General features: G+C 38.0%; 1 protein-coding gene across 3 annotated transcripts in view; it reads right to left on the bottom strand.

The window, feature by feature from the left end:
• Nucleotides 1-22,154, bottom strand: part of LOC311306995 (NLR family CARD domain-containing protein 3-like) — a 225,118-nt gene that overhangs the window by 72,945 nt on the left and 130,019 nt on the right. For 2 of the 3 annotated variants that reach the window (XR_014630246.1, XM_084435679.1), the window contains exons 6-7: nucleotides 7,345-7,416; nucleotides 4,697-4,870 (exon numbers count right to left, since the gene is read on the bottom strand). Coding sequence is in view for 1 of the 3 variants with exons in the window: in XM_084435679.1 (XP_084291805.1) it covers nucleotides 4,697-4,870; nucleotides 7,345-7,416 (246 nt within the window). In the remaining 2 variants the exon portion in view is untranslated. The remainder of the gene's footprint in view (nucleotides 1-4,696; nucleotides 4,871-7,344; nucleotides 7,417-22,154) is intronic. The other variant, XR_014630247.1, reaches the window with a different exon arrangement.

Below are 22,154 nucleotides of genomic sequence, written 5' to 3'. Positions count from 1 at the left end.
CATTCTTTGAAACGATGCGGCTGCATTTTTCAGCCCGAAAGGAAGACGCAAAAATTCAAAGAGACCTGCAGATGTAACCAAAGCAGTCTTCTGTATACTGTCTGGTTCCATGTCCATTTGCCAATAGCCGGTTTTAAGATCAATTGTACTGAACACTGTCACTCCATGTAATGATTCCAAAATGTCCTGAATTTGTGGCATGGGGTAAGCATCCAGGTGAGTCTTTGCATTTAAACCACGGTAGTCCACGCATAACCTTGATCCTCCATCCTTTTTAGGCACTACTACTACTGGTGAAGCCCACGGGGAAGTTGATGGACGAATGATTTTCTTGTCTAGCAACTCTTTAATTTCTGCTTCAATAAACTGTTTTTTTTCTACTGACACTCTATAAGCTCTTTTCCTGACTGGAACTTCATTGGTAGTGATGATTCGATGTTTGACTACGCTTGACTGACCAATCTCATTAGTGCACACTGTTGGCCATGTCAACATCAGTTCCTGCAGCGACTCTTTGTTCCATTGGTTGGTGTTAGATTTTTGGACTAGCTGATAGATTGAATGTAGAGTATCATCAGAAACTGTAGGTGAGGATAATGCAAGGTAGAAATGTACTGATGAACCGGATACCTGAGGCAGGAAAGGGAAAGCTACATCTTCATCTGCATCTTTCAATGATGGCAGCCGATATTGAGATCTTCTGAAATCAAGAATGATCCCTGAGGATAACATAAAATCCATTCCAAGAATGATAGGTACCGTCAAATCTGTATCTCTCATAATGTAGAGCGTCAGATCCATTGTTCTCCCATGGAGTTCACATTCCCAGCGTAGCTTTCCAATAGCAGTCTGTTTCTGACCATTAGCTAGTAAAAAAGATTGCCCCTGGCTAGGTTTACATGTTTCTTGTTGTCGCAATTGCTTCCAACAGGATTCTTGAATCAGAGACAAGGTACTTCCAGTATCAATCATTGCTTGAAAATATCTACTACGTAATACAATAGGAAGGGTGAGCATCTCTGGTTGAACAACACTTTTTCCAGACTGCATGACTCTCGTGCTAGCTGGAGAAGACTTTAGTGCAGCTTCTCTGGAATAATTAGCTTTCCTCTTTTGTGTCTCTGCACTTACTTGACTCCAGTATCTTTTGGATTCATCAAAGTCTCTTTCAATTTGCGTGCCAATTCTCACTAGCTCATCCACGTCTCTTACAGTTCCCCTGAGTAGACTCGCTAGACGTGGGTTGCAATTTCGCAAAATGGCATGCACAATTTCTCTTTCAGGCATATCTTTGTTCCTTCGAATACATAAGGCTCGATAATGGTAAGCAAAATCCCTAATACTTTCTTTTGCACCCTGTTTTCTTTCAAGTAATCTTCTTGCCGCTTCTTCTTCATAGTCTTCACTTAGAAAAGACCGCAAGAAGATTTTTTTGAACTGCTTCCATGTCTGTACATTCCTCTTCTCTGCCAGCCACCAATCTTTAGCAGTACCTTTTAACACTGTCGTAAGAGAAGCAAATATCTCATAGTCGCAGAGAGGTCGTATGGCAAAGTATTCTTCACATCTCTCTATGAAAGTAACTGGATCTTCTTCTTCATTGTTACTAAAATTTGGAAAGTCTAATTTCACTGGAGGATGTAATGACATCATGGACATACTTTCTAGACCAGGTAACTGACTACGTGGCACATGGTAAGTTTGATTCGTACTTGTGGAACCCGGAACAGGAATAGGAGATTTCTGATTTGACGGTATGGGAGTGGATACTAAGGGCACAAGGTTTTTTAGCTTGTGGTCAATTTGGACATCCCGCCTTTTTAAACAATCCACCATGGACTTGCCTAAGTCTTGGATTTCGAGATTCACTTTATTTTGTACTCTTTCACATTCTCGTTCAAGGCGGTAACTCATTCTTTCTTCAATAGCTCTACATCCCTCTTGCATTTCCGCAAAGGTAACACAGTCATTCAACTTCCGAACCCATTCCTCAAAACGACTTTCCATCGTGTCAACTCTTGCAGTCAGTTGTCCAATTAGTGCTGTCAATGATGCATTTGGTTCTTCCGCAGGTTCTGGAGGCGGTGGTAGAATATCAGTAAAATCAGGCACAATCTCAGCCTCAATACCTTCAACTTCTTCCTCTGAGTCTATATAAAGGTCACTAAAGGTATTGATCAGTTCTTTAATAGGCTCTCTTCTACCAAGAAATGTACCAGAAGAAAAATCGGGTTTAGGTCCCGGCTCATCCTCATCACTATTATTTTGGCTTGCCATATTTATCATTAGAATAAACAATGTTTCATAAATGTCAATGAGTCCCTGTTCGGGCGCCAATCTATAACCAGCAGTTACTACTTTGGGTAAATGCTAATTAATAGTCTGTTAATAGGGAGGGTCATAAGCATCAACATATGTTTAAACCAAAGAGCAAACAAAAACAGCAATGAAATATGTGATTTTATATATAGACACCACAATATATTCAAAACAAAGAAACTACATTCCTCTAGTATTGCCAAAACACCCAGTACTCAAAGAGATATAAATAGTGCGTTATAAGAGTTGAAGTTTCCAGAAATATATGAATCAGTCTTTATAACGTTCACTGGTGTAAACGGTTAAGGTGATTTATGAGAGTCAGATACAAGTCTTAATTCTCTTTAGGAAGTCAAATGGTGGAGGTTTGATGGTAAACGAACGACGATTGCTGACCGTCATCAAACATACAGATTTCCCACCAAAGTAAGTCCATAGCAATAATCCAACTGTCCAAGGTAGTTACATCCAACCAGAAACCTTGTTGCTGGACTCAGTGTAGCAAAATCTCAGCCAGGACCACAAAGCTGGCACAAATTATTTGTTCAGTACAAACAGAAAAGTCCGTCTACAAGACACAAAATGCCTCCTGTTAATTAGGTGCAATCCATTCACTATATTCAATAAGTACAAAGATAATCTTTCATCAGAAAATAAAACATCAACATGAACATATACATTTTACTTACGGTTGAGCATGAAACAGAGCGTTTCTCAACCAGGACTTTGTTTGACAGGTGACCAAGGAGGTCAGCCATGCTAATTTCTTCTACTGCTCACCTGTCTCTTTATCTAGGCATAGAAGTCTCACTAATACCTCTAGTGGTGAGGAGTGTAATTGCAGTTTAAAAACTAAGTAACTGACAGGTGTTTGTTACAGCGTCTGTCATATAAAAACACCATGTGCTGTCATGAATAAGAGAAATGTCTTCTCATAGAATAAGAACACGCAGTCTCATTAATAATACAGACACTGACGTGTCATCGATGTACTATAGTGTTTCTCTAGGTCATAATCTGTGACATTGACATGATGTAGACTTTAAACCTGGAGAAAAATCTCTACAGTTTCCAGTTTCCCCCTAAAATTAAAATGAATGGACTGTGTTAATCCTGACTGTGCTGAGATTGAGTGTGTTTAAAGTAAAGGGTGTTAAATGTAAATCACAATGTCAGTGTCAGAGATGGGAAGTACAAACACTTTGTTACTCAAGTAGATTTTTCAGATATTTTTACTTTACTATTTATTTTTGTGCCGTTTTTTTACTTTTACTCCTTTCATTTTTAACACGAATATCGGTACTTTCCACAAGACGACCCGACAGATTCGGCGGCATTCATTCGCGGCAAATCACTGCGGCTTGATGGCGGTAACGTTGGCACATAGTAGTATGGACAGCGACATCATTGAAAATGAAGAAAACGGAGATCCCAGAGATTCGGCAGACAAGCAGCAAGACACACACACACACACACACGTTTTTTCACTCACTCACTGTCCTACACACAATTACGTTATGACAGAAGGTGTGTATATCCTAGCTGCTCCCGAGTTCTTGAAGGGATTCAGGACAAATCCATGCACATCTACAGATTTGAGGGCATACATCACTTGCCATTTTTCTTTTGCTGGATGTCTATTGTCTATTTGCATATCAATACTTGATTCATTTTTTTAATACAATGCACATTGAATTTGTCATTTCTCCAACTTTTATAGCACTTCAATTGTAAAAATTGTTAGCCTGACATATTACATTTATTATCATTAGCACTCCATGTTCAAAGATTTACTAGCTGTCAGTTCATTTCTTATACGCTGCTGCCATCTAGTGGTTGTTAGTTGTAACTCTAAAAGTATGGGGAACTTCTTAATTAATGTCCGTTTAGTAATTCATATTTTATCCTTTATTTTCTTTCCAGAAGCCACATTTGAGCACACACACACACACACACACACACACACACACACACACACACACACACACACACACACACACACATGTAGATTCTTTAAATGTTAAGGGGAAGATTAAAAAAGAGAAACTGGATCTGTGAATTCTCACAGAATCACAATTGAATTCATATCTTGATACTCAGTCAGAATCTTACTAACCTGGAGTCTCTGTCACAATAACCATATATGTAATGTTTTAGGCCTATTGGCAGACATCCATTTAAAATGTAGGCAATGGCATATAAAGAACTTTTTCTGGAGAAATAGAGCAAACGCTTTAAAAATATTCATTCTCTTACATCATATGAACATTTGCTTGTAATTAATGAAATAAGTTATTTCCCTGCATTTTATTCCATTTTGATTATATTCTATGAATTCACAGTGACAGTTTCATGTGAGAGTAACGTATGATCTTACCCCAGTTTCTCCAGTTTACAGTGAGGATTCTCCAGTACAGCAGAGAACAGCTTCACTCCTGAGTCTCCTAGATTATTCTCAGACAGACGCAGGTCTCTCAGGTGTGAGGGGTTTGATCTCAGAGCTGAAGCCAGAGCAGCACAACCTTCATCTGTCACACCACAATCCCACAACCTGTAGAGAACAATGACACACTCTTCACTCTCTCAAATCAAAACAGAAATCTTTGCTTTTCTTGATTGTGTTTATAATTTGTGCAATATCTCTTTTTTAAAACAATGAATTCAATATATCAGTAAATTTAACTGTTATTCTAAGAGATTGTGTCTCTATGTGAGGGAGAAAGATTATATAAAACTGATCAAATGAAATGCATTGAAAACATCTGTTTTTCACAAAATATAAATGTATTAACATTTAAATAAAATTTAAAGCTGCAGTCCGCAGTTTTTCCTCTTTGTCGCCATCTCTGTTCGAAATCTGCAATTGCAGTTATTCGCGGAATTATCAACTTTACGCGGGTTGTGCCTTGGCACGGCACAGCGCGGATGAATCCAGTGTTTTGAGGAGAATGTGCAGCTGTCAATCACCGCGCTGGTGGTATTGATACTGTCATTCGCAATCACAGATCCTACTTTTTGGAAATATGAACAACATATGAATTTTCACTGGAAAATGCCGTCTAAACAAGTAAGTAACATCCACTTTTGTTCTGACCAACTAAGGGGAAAAAGCATTGCAGTAAATCGCGCCGATTAAATCTAACGATCGCTTATTATATCACGTGCGTGGCGTTTTCCATGTCTTTGCACACCAGAAACGTGTCTGACGCGGCGCTGCTGCTGCTAGGTGATATGATAAGCTTCATTGGTGATATATTTGACATATGGGGAGAGAGTTGTGGAAGGCATATACTTCATGTTAAACATAAATATATAGCAGCAAAGACAACGTCGGCAGTGTTGACGGCAAAATAGGCTATAGAATATTTCGTTCTGTATTGACAGGTGCAGTTTTTGAAAATAGATAATATTTTTTTAAATTACATTTATATTTGCATTTATGTCAAAACCTAGAGACTTTCAAACATCAAAATGACATTTATTAATATGTATTCGTGTCAAAATGGCATAAACATCTTTTCCTATTCTATTTTGCCTGGAAACGCTTCCAACACGCTTGCGTGAAAAATAGGCGTCGGTTCTATTTCTAGCATGCACGCGTTTTCTCGAGCCGCGCGTCACACAGGCAGTGTGCAAGCTCTAACCTGTTAACCTTTGTCGCCGGCCTTAGTGAGCAAATTTTTATATGCTCAGGTAGGCCATAATAAAAGAAAATACATATAGCCCCTGTCACAATAGCCTACATAACACATTATGTGCAATCAAATTCGTGGTATTACCAGAGTACTTGATTTTTCCCAGACACAATTTACAAACTGCATGGTTCCTGTCGATATCGGTAGTGCCCTCTTTACTCTGGAAACCAAAATGATTCCACACTTCAGCACGGAATGCAGCGGGAGACGGTCTTACACGGGGTTCAGCCATATAGCTACATTGTTAGCGTCTAGCAAAAAGTTAGACACTGTTAGGCGAGGACACTAGTGGTGCGTCTCAGCATAGCCATCTAGTGGTAGGGATTTAAACACAACATAAACGTGAACCACTGTCTTACCACTGGCCCCCGACTGAGCCTGGGTTCTCCCAAGGTTTTTTTTTCTCCATTAGGTCACCTGATGGAGTTTTTCGGTTCCTTGCCACTGTTGCCTTTGGCTTGCTCAGTTGGGGATATTTGGGGATATTTAATTTAATTAATCAATCAACAATACTATTGATCAGCATTACCAAACGTGGACGTTTTCCACTAGAAACAAACATTGATGTATTATTTTAATTGAATACTGTGAAGCTGCTTTGATACAATCTGTATTGTGAAAAGCGCTATATAAATAAACTTGACTTGACTTGACCATGAATATTTTTGCACGTAAAAAAAAATAAAAAATCGATACAGTATTGCAAAATAAAAGTGTATCGATTTTTTCTTACACCCCTAATTTTAAGGTTAGGTTGGGATAATGGTATCAACAGTTTCTGCCAGTCTTGTTTTTCTCTATTGTAAGTCTTTAATGGCTCTCGGAGCCCCTGACCCAGACGTTGAATGGTTAGGCTGATTGGATTAGCAATGACTGTTATGTTGAGTCTCTCAGTCTAGGGCAGGCAGTCTAAACTTGCATACCTAATTTACACGCTTTGTTTAGAGTGTCTCCACCTCTCGGTAGGTGAGACTCTCACCCTTTTGTCTTGGATGGTTCTTGGAACTGGAGCCGATTGGCCACACCCTCAGTCTAGGGTGTGTTTTCTAAACATGCTCTATTCAGAGTCTCCGCCTCTATGTAATCCCTCCCCTCTTTGAATGTGTATAACTACCATGAATACTGTATTTAGATTAGACTTGATGAACTACAGACTTGGAAGAATAAATCTCTTCTGCTTATAAGATCCATCTCAAGTCTCCTGGTCTTGCTTCGATGAAGGAATAAAAGTTTCCAACAGTAGATTACAAATCAGGTCAGATTTACGTAAGAACTAAGTAAGAACTGTTATAATGTTTTAACAGTGATTCTTGTTCTCAGTGTTACTTACCAAGCTGATCTAGTTGCTGTAACCACAGGCATCAGCTTCTGGAGAACTTCATCTGCAGTGTTCTGTGTGACACTAATTGAAAATAAAAAATAAATAAGGTAATTATTCATGCTAAAAATAATAATAATAATAATTAATATCATAAGCAGGGTGCGATTTGCCGGAGGGGATGCGTGGGATTTCCCCCTTTCTGATCAATGTATCCCTGCCTCTGCTTAATAATTTTTATCCCCGGTGGGGATAAATTTATTTATTTATTTAAATTTCCCCGGATAAATAAATGTATCCCCACCTCAAAGTGATCAGTGCTACTACACTAGTGGCGAGACGGATCACAAAACTTATCACGGATCCGTGGTTTGATTAAATTAAATTTTATTTTAAAATGCGCTACTTTGGCTGGCTCTGATATAGCTGTCGCAGCCTCTCTGTAATCACAACTCTGCAGACTTGCTCAATGTCCCGCCCACGGCGCTATCTGATTGGTTACACCTCACGAGTAATAGCCTATCAACACTTGCGAGACGCCACCCACTTTTCATCAGGCCCACCCAAAAAAAAAAAAAAAAAAAAATTATATTCAAATTTTGTCAAGAATTATAAAAAATCGTCAATAAGCTCATAATGTGTACTAAAATAGTCTAAATGTTTAGTTTTAAAAACAATTTTAAAAAGCTGGCTATGTCTATTTTGATGTTTCTGCGCAAGTTCAGCAGACTGTGAGGTTCAGGTTTGTTCCGATTAGAGCTCGTGAGCGGAGAGCGCATTTCTGAATATTACGCTCCGCTCGCTCATTCCGCAGGGTCGCTCGCTCAACCCAGAATGGCCTGCTGGTTCGAAAATATGTGGAATAATAAGGGTTGCCTCCGACTAAATTTTTTTTTTCTAGTTGACTAGTAGTTGTTCATTTAAGCCATTCGTGGACAAATCGCCTCTTTATATTAATTTAATTACTTAAATATGCTATATAGCCTACAGCAGGGCTCGCAAAATCGCCTGCCCGACGTCCCGGGGCTATTGTGTTTTCCAGTCGGGCTACCAAAATGCATAACCGGCCTGCCCGACGGGCTATCTGAAATAGTATTCGCTTCAGTCTTGTTATAATCAGATTCAGCGCGTTCTTCAACTTCAATCCGCAGCGGCGCCGAGCAGAGCGCACGTCAGAAACAGAGGACGGTGTGTGTGTGTGAGTGTGTTCATCTGAGTCTCATTGTTCTGTCACTCATTGGTCTGTGGCGCTCGTCAATGTCAGAATATTTGAGATGACCAATCAAATCAAAGTAGGCGGGCTTTATGTTCACAAGAGCGACTCGACGCTTCAGTTTACGGTCAAGTGCGAGGTAAGATGTAAGTAGCTAAACTAAACATTTCATATTTGACAGTTTTTTTAGGTTATAAATGTGAAACGAATGACAAAAATAATCAGGCAAATGAATATACTTTTGTCGAATTTCGCCATTTTGAACTGAAAATAGGCCTATGTTTAGTTTAGTTTAGTTTAGTTTATTGGTTTATAATAATGTGGACAACCTCTTTTAATGAAAAGAGCAGCTTTAGCCTCTACGGCTAATTTCCAGCTGTAGTCCCCAGCCAGTTGTTAATTGGCATACATCAATAAATACATTACAATTAAAACAAGGCTTAAGCAAGAGCTTAGACAAACAGACAAGGTGGCACAAAATTAAAACAGACAAGCAAGCACAAATTGCAAAGACATAAAAGCAGGTCAAGCAATAAACTAGAGAAAATTGACACAAAAAATAATCATGCAGAGGCCACATTGAAGCACATACAGGACATAGCATTGAAGCAGCCAGCAGAGATCAAGTGGCAGAAGCATGATCATGTCACATCTAGCATATTAATGTATGTAATGTGTATGTAATGTGACTAATTAGTTTACTGTCATTGTGAGGGGACATTAGCATTAACAAAACCGTTTTCATCATAGGCACAAGATTAACAATGAATGTGTACATGTTGAGAATTAATATACAATTTGTAGGTTTCAGTAAATTAAAAAATTTCAGCTTTAGGTGGGGAAGAGACAGGGCAAGATGAGGAGACAGAGAAAAAGAAAGAGTGATGGATAAGAACTGCCTGCTGACATGGTTTTAAAGCTAATTCTTATCCTTTTTTGGCCTTCAAGTGTCTTGAAATGGACATATCAGAGAAATAAAAAATTTGAATATAATAACCTTAAATGTAGGACCTCTTTGATTATAAAGCCCTGTATTAGGAATAAGATCAATAATGAATGTGTACATATTGTAAATGAATTTAATAAACTTAGTTAGGCTACCTAGCTTTGCTAGTAACTCTCAGTAAATTAATGCATCTGAGAAAATGATTCATAAATCAACCTATCAGTTGACCCTTTGTTTACTTTCTTCACTGACAGACAAAAATGTAAAACCTATATCAGTCAAAGCTCAGCTTTAGGAGGGGAAGAGACAGAGCAAGAGAAAAACTAAGAGAATAGGAGTGTGATGCTGATGAGGAGAGAAAAATAATCAGCTGCCCACTTACATGGTTTTAAAGCTATTGTTATCCAATTTTTTTGTATTCAAAACATCTTAAAATGGATATATGTAGATAAGAGAAATAAGAATTTTCTCGGGGGTGCCCCCAAACCCCCCTAACTAGCATATCTCACCTTCGGGACCTCAGTGATGAAAAAACCCTGCCATCTGCATGTTAATGAAACAAGTTAATAGTGAGTATTAGACCCTAAACTAAAACTAAAGAGTTACTTTTTTTTTTTTTCATAGCCACAGACACAGACTGATTCATGTTCCACACTGGTCACACAAATTTCAGTTCAGTTAGAACCAGATGCATATTTGTTGATATTTGTGTTTTGAAAAAGTTTTGGATTCATTGTTTTGACTCCTAACCAATATTCTACATAAAAAATTGTAGTCTTTTTTATATGGGCTAGTAAAATTAATTTCAGGCTACCAAAATCTGAAGAGTGCCTGCCCGAAAGGCTACCAGCGATTTAGAAATTTTGCGAGCCCTGCTACAGGATAATGAGCGTTATGACCGCACGCATAAAGCTTGCCACAAAGAACCGGTTAAAGTAATGATTATGAATGTGTCTAAATTAGCAAGGAGACATTTAATTGTTTATTAATAAACAGGTGTTTTCTGTGTCGCTGCAAAGATGAAGTTGACGATGCGGACTTGCCATGAATGCCAGAGAGAAATGCACATTTCATATGGATTACATAATCAGAGAGTAGCCTATTTCTTTTGGTTTTGAATATTTTCGTTTAAAAGTAGACATTTCAAGCTTTCTATAATAGATAGCCCATATTTCTCAAATCTGTGAGGCACAAGCTGAGTTTCGGCGCCCTCCAGTTCACGTGCAACGCAAGTGATTGTGCCGGCGCCTTATTACATTGTCTAATGTATATTTGCTTCTTATTTATTAAATATGGGCAATTGGTTGATAAAACATTGATCAAAATTAAGATACAATTTATACAAAACGAAAATCTTTTAAAAAGAGTTTTCTACAAAACAAAACTTAATGAAGTGGTCAAAATCATGTTTTACCAAAAACAGCGCCGTTGCTAGGAGGGCGCCAGCGCCGTTGCTAGGAGGGCGCCAGCGCCTCTGCCTCGCGAGTGGATGATAGCCCTGAAGACGCCTAGCAATGGTATACCTTTAGTGGTAGTATACCTTTAGTTAAGTTATACCTTAAGAGTCTTCGTAGCGCGCTAAGAGACAACGTCAATGGAAAATGCAGCCCAGGTATGATGCGTAATGGAGATTCCAAAGCGCTCTTCTTTGGTCAGAACCACGGCGAGCGATCGCGGATAGGTCTGTCCTATGTACCGAAACTTAACTATGCAACAAAATATTTAAAGAGCATCAAGCTATTAAAATCTAGATTATGTATACGCACAGATAATATAACAGTAGGCTATATTAGTCAATGTTTTTTTATTAGGTTAAACAGTGATTGGATAACGTTTTTAATTTAACGTTTTTATTTTAAGGCCCACCCACAATTGGTCTGGCCCATCCAAAATTGGAATCCTGGCGCCGTGCCTGGGCTAAAGCAAAGGTTTTTTGATTGCTCACTCACTCTTGAGCGTCTGGCGCGAGTGATTTCAATGTTAAGTCAATGTAAGTTTACACGCATCTATAGAGGTCTAAATACCCTCAAATAATTGTTTTAATGAAACACTGCTTTATAAAGGAGATGTGAAAAAGTTTTTTTATATCTATAACTGTAGAAGCTTCGTATTAAGCCGTCACAGATTAGTTTTTTCTTCTTCTTGTTAATGTTGCTGTGGCAGGTCTATTAGTCTGCATTTACACTACAACACTATTTAGACACATCAGATTTGTTTGTCCTGTCCGTTGCTATGGTTATCACCATGGAGACATTTAACTCCCGAGTTGGGCGGGGGGGTACCTGCATCAGCAAATTATTCGTAGAAATTAAGCACACGAGTTTGTTTGCTTGTTGTTTATTTACCTACTTGTTTATTTAATAATTTACTTCGTTTTATTGTCTCAGGAAATTATGCGCACAAAATGTGGCCCCTAGTGAAATTTTTTTTATTTTCATGAATCAAGAAGTGTTTTGTGTTCAACAAGTTGTCTTTGAAATGAGAAGTAAGCTATCTAATCTTTTATCTTCACAGCGCGTCAGTTATGCGGTGATGCGCTATGAAATTATTGCGGGGCAAATAAACTGTAATATTAATGATAAAAGTAGCCTAATAATAATAACAACAGTAATGTAATATGCCCTGTGCCCGTCCGCTACGCCACTGTGAAGAGCTAAACGCCACTATGAACAGCATCAAGGCCATTAACCCTCTGAGGTCGGCAAACGCGCCGGCGTGTTTTGCTGGATTTTCTTCACATTGTAGCACTATAAACTTAAATTACTCCGTCATTTATGGTCATACAGAAAAAAGAAATATAAAAAAAGAATCTGTGATATTTCTACTTTTGTATGTGTCCACTTACAATCAAATCAAAACATTGTGCTTTTGTAAAATAAAGAAAATAAACAGGGTGTGCGTTCTGCCTCTCTGTCGCGGTGAACTTTTTTTTCTTGAGCACGTCTATAAACTGAAACAAAACTCAGCGAATACTTAATACTACCTTTATAAACATTTAAGTGTGTACTTTTAAATGATCGGATTCAAACTGAAAACAAATATTCTCTGTTTAAGTAATTTGTATAAAACCAACAAGTTGTCCAGCTTCTCAAACGCTTCCTAATTATTTTTAATTTGAACACGCCCACTCGCGCAAAAGATATTCACATGCAAATCTCCACATGGAACGCGAACGCGCTCTTTACCTCAAAAACAAAGCAGCAAAACACTTCACAAGTCTCTGCTTTTCGTCGAGTTTGAAAGACGCGCCGTGAGCTTACATTGGATTTAGGCTACCTCAGAAGAAGAAGAACATGATTTGAAGACAAGAAAGATGTAAGGTAAGAAATTCTTACATATTAGTTTGTTATTGGTGCATAAATTTCACATTGCTGTTGAACTGTTGCTAGATACAGTATATGGTGAATATTATCATATTTAGACCCGTGTTTACTGTTACTGTGTTTGTGGATATCTGCTCAAATGTAGATATGTATATGGTAACCATAATGTTTTATATTTGAGCGCGATCGCGTTTGAATGTATCATATTTTGGATCGCGATCGCGTTTGAAAAGCACCAAACGGCTTCATGTTTTTACTATTATCTCATTTCATATCATCATAACGAATGGAAACATTTGAAGTAACATGATAATCAATATATTTTTCTCTAGCTTAGTTGTTACTGAAATATTGTGGAAGATTTATAGGCTGCTATAGGTTATTAGGGCCCGAGCACCGATGGTGTGAGGACCCTCTTGGAATTGCTCTGTTTATTATTATTATTAGGGCCCAAGCCCTGAAAGGGCGAAGGCCCTATTGTTTTCGTTAGGATTATTATTATTAGGGCCCAAGCCCTGAAAGGGCGAAGGCCCTATTGTTTCCGGTAGGATTATTAGGGCCCAAGCCCTGAAGGGGCGAAGGCCCTATTGTTTTCGTTAGGATTATTATTATTATTATTATTATTGTTCTTCAAGGGTTCGGGGGCTTTTGGGGCCTTTAACGTGCTCAAAAACTCATGAAACTTTGCACGCAGGTCAGAACCCGCGGCCATTAGGGCCGGGCTGAAGCTGGTACCCGGGCGTGGCAGGGGGGCTCAACAGCGCCCCCTAGAACACAATCTTAAATCTTGGACACATACAAGAACGTATTAGTATGAAACTCGGTACACATATAGATCTCATCGGGCCGAACAACTTTCGCACTCTAAGTTATTAGCTCTGCCCAACAGGAAGTCAGCTATTATGGGTTGTTTGAAAAACGCATGCTGTGGAATTTAATGTACTCCTCCGAGGGAATTGATCCGATCCACACCAAACTCGGTCAGCATGAAGTCAAGCCATTGAGGATGCTAAATTGCGGACGGATTTTTGATATCTCGAACGGTTTGGCCGTGGCGATGAAACGAATTTATAGCGAGAAAAGATAAACAGGAAGTGTGTTATAACTTCTGCATACATTAACTGATCTTGATGAAACTTCCGCAGTGTGTTCGTTGTAAGAGGCCGATCACATGGATGTGACTATTGTGAGTCAAAGTTATAGCGCCACCAACTGGCAGCAGGAAGTGTGTCACTTTCAAAATGCTTTGAAATCACCCTCTTATTTTTACCCGATTTGCTTCAAACTTTATGTGTATAATGTAAACACACGGCAGATGTAGACTTGTGAAAGGATTTTTGATATCTTTAATACTGTTGCCGTGGCAACGCTTCAAACTTTAATATTCTTTTTTGATGCTTTTGAGACTCTTAACATACTTGAAATTGGATGAAACTCGACAGACACATCACATTTATTAGCCAGTAGACATGTGCAAAGTTTCAGAAACGGGCGTGGTGAGGGGCTCAGTAGCGCCACCTTTAGTCAAAAATGGGGGCTTAGTTTTAAGTAGAGTCACAAAAATCGTTATGTATATTGTTCTCATCAAGCCGGACAACTTTCTAATTTATAGTCATAAGCTGTGACCAACAGAAAGTGAGATATTTTGGTTTGAATGTGATTTTTTGTAGAATTCTCTCCCTCTCTCTCTCTGCCTCTGCGTCTCTGTGTGTGTGAGGGGTGGGGGGATTTGTCTTTTGAGTGAGATTTGTTTAAAATTCCTGTTTTTCAAGGTTTCAGGGGCTTTTGGGGCCTTTAACGTGCTCGAAAACTCTTGAAACTTTGCACACAGGTCAGAACCCGCGGCCATCAGGGCCGGGCTGAAGCTGGTACCCGGGCGTGGCAGGGGGGCTCAACAGCGCCCCCTGGAACGGGATCCGAACACTTGTCCATAAATCAAACACACTTGCATGTAATGATATGAAACTCGGTACACATATAGATCACATCGGGCTGAACAACTTTCGTGCTCTAAGTTTTACGCCAGCCCAACAGGAAGTCGGCAATTATGGGTTGTTTGGAGAACGCTTGCTGTGGAATGCGAAGTACTCCTCCTAGAGAATTCATCCAATCCCCACCAAACTCGGTGTGCATGAAGTCAAGACATTGAGGATTCTAAATTGCGGACGGATTTTTGATATCTCGAACGGTTTGGCCGTGGCGAGGAAACGAATTTATGGCGAGAAAAGAGAAACACGAAGTGGTATAACTTCTGCATACATTAACTGATCTTGATGAAACTTCAGCAGTGTGTTCGTGGTAAGAGGCCGATCAGATGGATGTAACTATTGTGAGTCAAAGTTATAGCGCCACCAACTGGCAGCAGGAAGTGTGTCACTTTCAAAATGTTTTTGACAAAAGTGGGGGGGTTAGGTTTACCCACAATTACAAAAATCAGTAAGTATATTGGTCTCATCGAGCTGGACAACTTTCTAATTTGAGGTCATTAGCTTGGACCAACAGGAAGTCAGATATTTTGGTTTGAATGTGGATTTATTTGCAAATTCAGCCTCTGCTTTTTACCCACTCCTGCTAAGTGTTTTTTTTTTTTTATTCACACCAAACTTTTTCAACATGATGAAAATACATTAAAGATGCTAAATTGAGAACGGATATTGAATATCTCAAACGGTTTTGACATGGCGAGGGATTAAAATAATGTCAAAAAAGGAATCAGAAAACATCTCATATATTCTTAAAATTTAATTATACACCATTTATTTTTATATAAAATAATACAAATATTAGAACTAAACCTATTTTATTCTGTTTTTGCAATTCAAGAAGTATGAAAAAGTTAAAAACAGGCTATTTAGTGCTATTTGTTTCAACAAAAAAGCAAACATAGGGCTATACTGCCCTCTTGTGTCCAAAAGGATATCAAAATAGTATATAAAACGTTTTACTAGGTAGGCCTATTGTATTTAAATATAAATTTATTAGGTATATGACTGTGAGGATATTTTCCCATCGGTTAAGCGACGTGTGACACGAGCGGGTGCTTTTAAATCGCTAATATAAAAGTGAAAGTAAAAAAAACGGACGTCCGCACGGACATTGATAATGGTGCACGTTGGAAAGAATGATACTTTTAAACATAACACTAAACCGCCATTAGGTGTCGCCAGGCGACCATCTTAATGAGCGAGTCATTGATTCATTCGTTCAAACGATTCATTCCAATGACTGAGTCATTCATGATTGAGACAGATGTTTATGGATTGACCATTGAATCTTTGAGTCAAGCGATTCGTTTCAAAATGCTGAATCATTCAGTAATGAGAAAACAAGTTGCTGTGATCTTTGTTTAACTATTTTTGCTGCTGAAACAGAACAAAAACAGTCAATATTGCATCTAAAATGTAAGTGACTTAATTGTAACTGTTTATTAACCTGTTGTATGAAATCAATGTCACAGTTTCAATCGTGATTGTATTCAGGAAATAGTTGCCTACTCGTCAAGTGAGGTTGCTTAACTCTATCATATGTTATAAAATATATAAAAACTCCATATTTGTAATTTTTATAGTCAGTATGTTGTTAACTGGGTTGCTTTTTTGTGTGCTGCGCTCATTTGTTTACAATTCTCCTGGAGAAGCAGCATGAGCCTCAGCAGTGCAACCTTGTTACCATTGATCAGTAATACATTTATTATTAACTGCTGATTGCAACTTAAAATGAATGTAATGAAATTAGAATAATCTCTCGTTTTAGTGATTCCCAAGTTATTTTTTTGTTATTGACGTTCTAATCAGGCTATACTTTGGTCGCGCAAGTAAAATTCTCTTTCAGGTAGGCCTATTGTATTTATATATAAATATATTAGGGATGTGACTGTGATAACATTTTCCCACCGGTTAATCGACATGTGACACCGCTGAGGGCTTTTAAATCGCTAACTATAGTATACTATATACTAGTAAAATACAGATGTCCGCACAGACATTGATAATGGTGCGGAGTAGAGCGAGCATTTTCAATGTATTCCTATGGATGTAGGAATTAACTAAAACATTTTATTTATGTTTTTGTGTCCACTGTTCAACCGCAACCGCGTCACACACACATTCCAGAATTGCAATCTTGACATTCATTATAGCCCTAATACAATATAATAATAAAAATAGTCAACCTAACATAAACGAATTACACTGCTCTGTTTAAATAGTCAGTAGTACAATCTGTACCATTCACAGTAAGCAGAGCTCCACTGTGATGTTTCCAAGCACATTTTTGCGCGCGTGAAGAGGATGATTTTTTCCATCGATATTGGAACACGAGTGAAGTACAAAGCCTATAATAAAGAATAGTTTAGCATCCAAATACATCGCAAAAATTGAAACATTTTGATTCTAATGAGAGGGTTACGTGAGACCAACACTGCTTACTTTCGTTTTTATTTTTACATTAAATTTAAAGGATTTGTTGTGGAATATTTTGAGTGTATCATAAAATCAGAATAAGGTAATACAAGTAATATTTTCTGTCTTATAAATATATATATATATATATATATATATATATATATATATATATATATATGTGTGTGTGTGTGTGTGTGTGTGTATATATATATATATATAGGTAACTAAAGGCACCGGGGTGGCGGTGCCACCGGCTTGGGCCCGCAATCGCTGCTCGCAGCTATATTTTATTATTATTATTATTATTTTGTCAACCTTTTGGGCACTTTTGGGGCCCTTAACATGCTCAAAAACTCTTGAAATTTTGCACACACATCAGAACCTGCGGCCATCAGGGCCGGACTGAAGCTGGTACCCGGGCGTGGCACGGGGGCTCGACAGCGCCCCCTGGAATGGTGTCCGAAAACTTGGTCTATAAATCAAACACGCTTGCATATAATAATATGAAACTCAGTACACATATAGATCTCATCGGGCCGAACAACTTTCGTGCTCTAAGTTTTACACCAGCCCAACAGGAAGTCAACTATTATGGGTTGTTTGAAAAACGCATCCTCTGGAATTTGAAATACTCCTCCTAGAATATTCGTCCAATCACAACCAAACTCGGTGTGCATGAAGTCAAGACATTGAGGATGCTAAATTGCGGACGGATTTTTGATATCTCGAACGGTTTGGCTGTGGCGAGGAAACGAATTTATGGCGAATAATGGTACACAGGAAGTGTGTTATAACTTCTGCATACATTAACTGATCTTGATGAAACTTTCGCAGTGTGTTTGTTGTAAGAGGCCGATCACAAGGATGTGACTATTGTGAGTCAAAGTTATAGCGCCACCAACTGGCAGCAGGAAGTGTGTCCCTTTCAAAATGCTTTGAAGTCACCCTCTTAATTTTACCCGATTTGCTTCAAACTTTATGTGTATAATGTAAACACACGGCAGATGTAGACCTGTGAAAGGATTATTGATATCTTAGATACTGTTGCCGTGGCAACGCATCAAATTTTAATATTCTTTTCGGATGCGTTTGAGACTCTTAACATGCTTGAAATTGGATGAAACTCGACAGACACATAACACTTATTAGCCAGTAGACATGTGAAAAGTTTCAGAAACGGGCGTGGCAGGGGGGCTCAACAGCGCCCTCTTGAACAGGGTCTGAAAACTTGGTCCATATATCAAATACGCTTGCATGAATTAATATGAAACTTGGTACACATATAGATTTCATGGGGCCGAACAACTTTCCCTCTGTCAAGTTTCACGCCAGCCCAACAGGAAGTCGGCTATTATGGGTTGTTTGGAAAACGCTTGCTGTGGAATGTGATGTACTCCTCCTAGAGAATTCATTCAATCACCTCCAAACTCAGTCAGCATGAAGTCAAGACATTGAGGATGCTAAATTGCGAACAGATTTTTGATATCTCGAACGGTTTGGCTGTGGCGAGGAATCGAATTTATGGCGAGAAAAGAGAAACACGAAGTGGAATAACTTCTGCATACATTAACTGATCTTGATGAAACTTCAGCAGTGTGTTCGTGGTAAGAGGCCGATCAGATCGATGTAGCTATTGTGAGTCAAAGTTATAGCGCCACCAACTGGCAGCAGGAAGTGTGTCACTTTCAACATGCTTTTGACAAAAGTGGGGGGGTTAGTTTTAACTACAGTAAAGAAAAAATAGTTTGTATATTGTTCTCATCAAGCCGGACAACTTTCTAATTTACATTCAATAGCTCTGGCCATCAGGAAGTCAGATATTTTGGTCTGAATGTGATTTTTTTTGCTAAATCAGCCTCTGAATTTTTAGCCACTCCTCTTAAACTATTTATTTTATTCGTACCAAACTTTTTCAACATGATGAAACTACATTAAATATGCTAAATTGTGAATGGATAATAAATATCTTAAACGGTTTTGCTATGGCGAGGGATTAAAGTAATGTCCAAAAAGGAAACACTAAAAATCTTCTAAAAATGTAATTATATACCATTTATTTCTATATAAAAGAATGCAAATATCACAACTAAACCCATTTTATTCTGTTTTTGCAATTCAAGAAGAATGAAAAAGTTAAAACAGGCTATTTAGTGCTATTTGGTTCAACAAAAAAGCAAACATAGGGCTATACTGCCCTCTTGTGTCCAAAAGGACATCAAAATAGTATATAAAACTTTTTACCAGGTAGGCCAATATTGTATTTAAATATACATTTATTAGGTATGTGTCTGAGGATATTTTCCCACCGGTTAATCGACGTGTGACACGAGTGGGTGCTTTTAAATCGCTAATATAATAGTGAAAGAAAAATAATGATAATGTTGCACACACAAATCACACACATGTGGGAAAGAATAAACAACACTAAACCGCCATTAGGTGTCGCCAGGCATCCATCTTAATAAGCGAGTCATTGATTCATTCGTTCAAACGATTCGTTCGAATGAGTCGATCATGATTAAGACAGATGTTTATGGATTGATCATTCAATCTTTGAGTCAACCGATTCGTTAAAAATGCTGAATCGTTCAGTTATGAGAAAACACGTGATAAGTGATGGTTCTGCCGTGATCTTTGTTGAACTATTTTCGCTGCTGAAACAGAACAAAAACAGTCAACATTGCATCTAAAATGTAAGTGACTTAATTGTAACTGTTTATTTGTATGAAATCTAGGGGTGGGAGAAAAAAATTATTCTTAGATGCATCGCGATGCGGACGTGGACGATTCTGAATCGATTCACAAATGTCAAAAAATCGATTCTCTAAAAAAATATTTTTCTAATAACGTAATATTGACGGAAGGCAAAAGGCGGAACTCTAAGCGGACGTGCGTGCAGTCTGTGGCGCGCACATAACAGAGAAGTTTCTTCTGCTCACCAAGGCTGCATATATTTGATTAAAAATACAAACAAAAACAGTAATATTGTAAAATATTATTCCAATTTAAAACAGCTGCTTTCTATTTTAATATATTTTAAACTGTTATTTATTCCTGTGATCAAAGCTGAGTTTTCAGCATCATTACTCCAGTCGTCACTGTCACATGATCCTTCAGAAATTATTCTAATATGATGATTGATACTCAAGAAACATTCATTATTATTTTAAATGTCGAAAACAGTTGTGTACAGTCTTTGATGAATAGAAAGTTCAAAAGAACAGCATTTATCTGAAATCTAAAGCTTTTGTAACGTTAAACACTACCGCTCAAAAGTTTTGGGTTAGTAATAATTAAAATGTTATTTTTGGGGTAAATAAATAAAATAAATCAGTACTTTTATTTATGAAGGATGTGATCAACAGTTACAGTAAAGACATTTATAATGTTAAAAAAATATATATTTGAAATATATGCTGTTCTTTTGAACTAACATTCATCAAAGCATTTTGAAAAAAAAAATCTGTACACAACTGTTTTCAACATTGAAAATAATAATGAATATTTATTGAGCATCAATCATCATATTAGTATGATTTCTGAAGGATCATGTGACACTGAAGACTGGAGTAATGATGCTGAAAACTCAACTTTGATCACAGAAATGAATTACTATGTAAAATATTTAAAAATTGAAAACAGCTGTTTTAAATTGGAATAATATTTCACAATATTACTGTTTTTGTTTGTATTTTTAATCAATAAATGCAGCCTTGGTGAGCAGAAGAGACTTCTCCTAAAAACATTAAAAATCTTACTGACCCCAAACTTTTGAACAATAATATATATATATATATATATATATATATATATATATATATATATATATATACATATATATGTATGTGTGTGTATGTATGTATATATATATATATATATATATATATATATATATATATATATATATATATATAAATATAGCTGCGAGCAGCGATGGAGGGCCCAAGCCGGCGGTACCGCCACCCCGGTGCCTTTAGGTAACTAAAGGCACCGGGGTTGCGGTGCCACCGGCTTGGGCCCGTAATCGCTGCTCGCAGCTATATTTATTATTATTATTATTATTGTTCAAGGGTTCGGGGGCTTTTGGGGCATTTAACGTGCTCAAAAACTCATGAAACTTTGCACACAGGTCAGAAGCTGCGGCCATTAGGGCCGGGCTGAAGATGGTACCTGGGCGTGGCAGGGGGGCTCGACAGCGCCCCCTTGAATGGGGTCCGAGTGCGGTCCGAAAACTTGGTCCATATACCAAACACTCTTGCATGAATTAATATGAAACTCGGTACACATATAGATCTTATTGGGCTGAACAACTTTCGTGCTCTAAGTTTTACGCCAGCCCAACAGGAAGTCGGCTATTATGGGTTGTTTGGAAAACGCATGCTGTGGAATTTGATGTACTCCTCCTAGGAAATTCATCCATTCGCCTCAAAACTCGGTGTGCATGAAGTCAAGACATTGAGGATGATAAATTGCGGACGGATTTTTGATATCTCGAACGGTTTGGCCAAGGCGAGGAAACGAATTTATGGCGAATAATGGGACACAGGAAGTGTATTATAACTTCTGCATACATTGACTGATCTTGATAAAACTTCAGCAGTGTGTTCGTGGTCAGAGGCCGATCACATTGATGTGACTATTGTGAGTCAAAGTTATAGCGCCACCAACTGGCAGCAGGAAGTGTGTCACTTTCAAAATGCTTTGAAATCACCCTCTTATTTTTACCCGATTTGCTTCAAACTTTATGTGTATAATGTAAACACTGGGCAGATGTAGACCTGTGAAAGGATTTTTGATATCTTTAATACTGTTGCCATGGCAAAGCTTCAAACTTTAATATTCTTTTTTGATGCTTTTGAGACTCTTAACATACTTGAAATTGGATGAAACTCGACAGACACATCACATTTATTAGCCCGTAGACATGTGCAAAGTTT

Source organism: Rutilus rutilus (assembly GCF_951802725.1).
Source record: "Rutilus rutilus genome assembly, chromosome: 17".
In the NCBI taxonomy this organism is placed as follows: Eukaryota; Metazoa; Chordata; class Actinopteri; order Cypriniformes; family Leuciscidae; genus Rutilus; species Rutilus rutilus.
The sequence above is the reverse complement of the archived record's forward strand: the minus strand, read 5'-3'. Positions and strand labels throughout refer to the sequence as shown.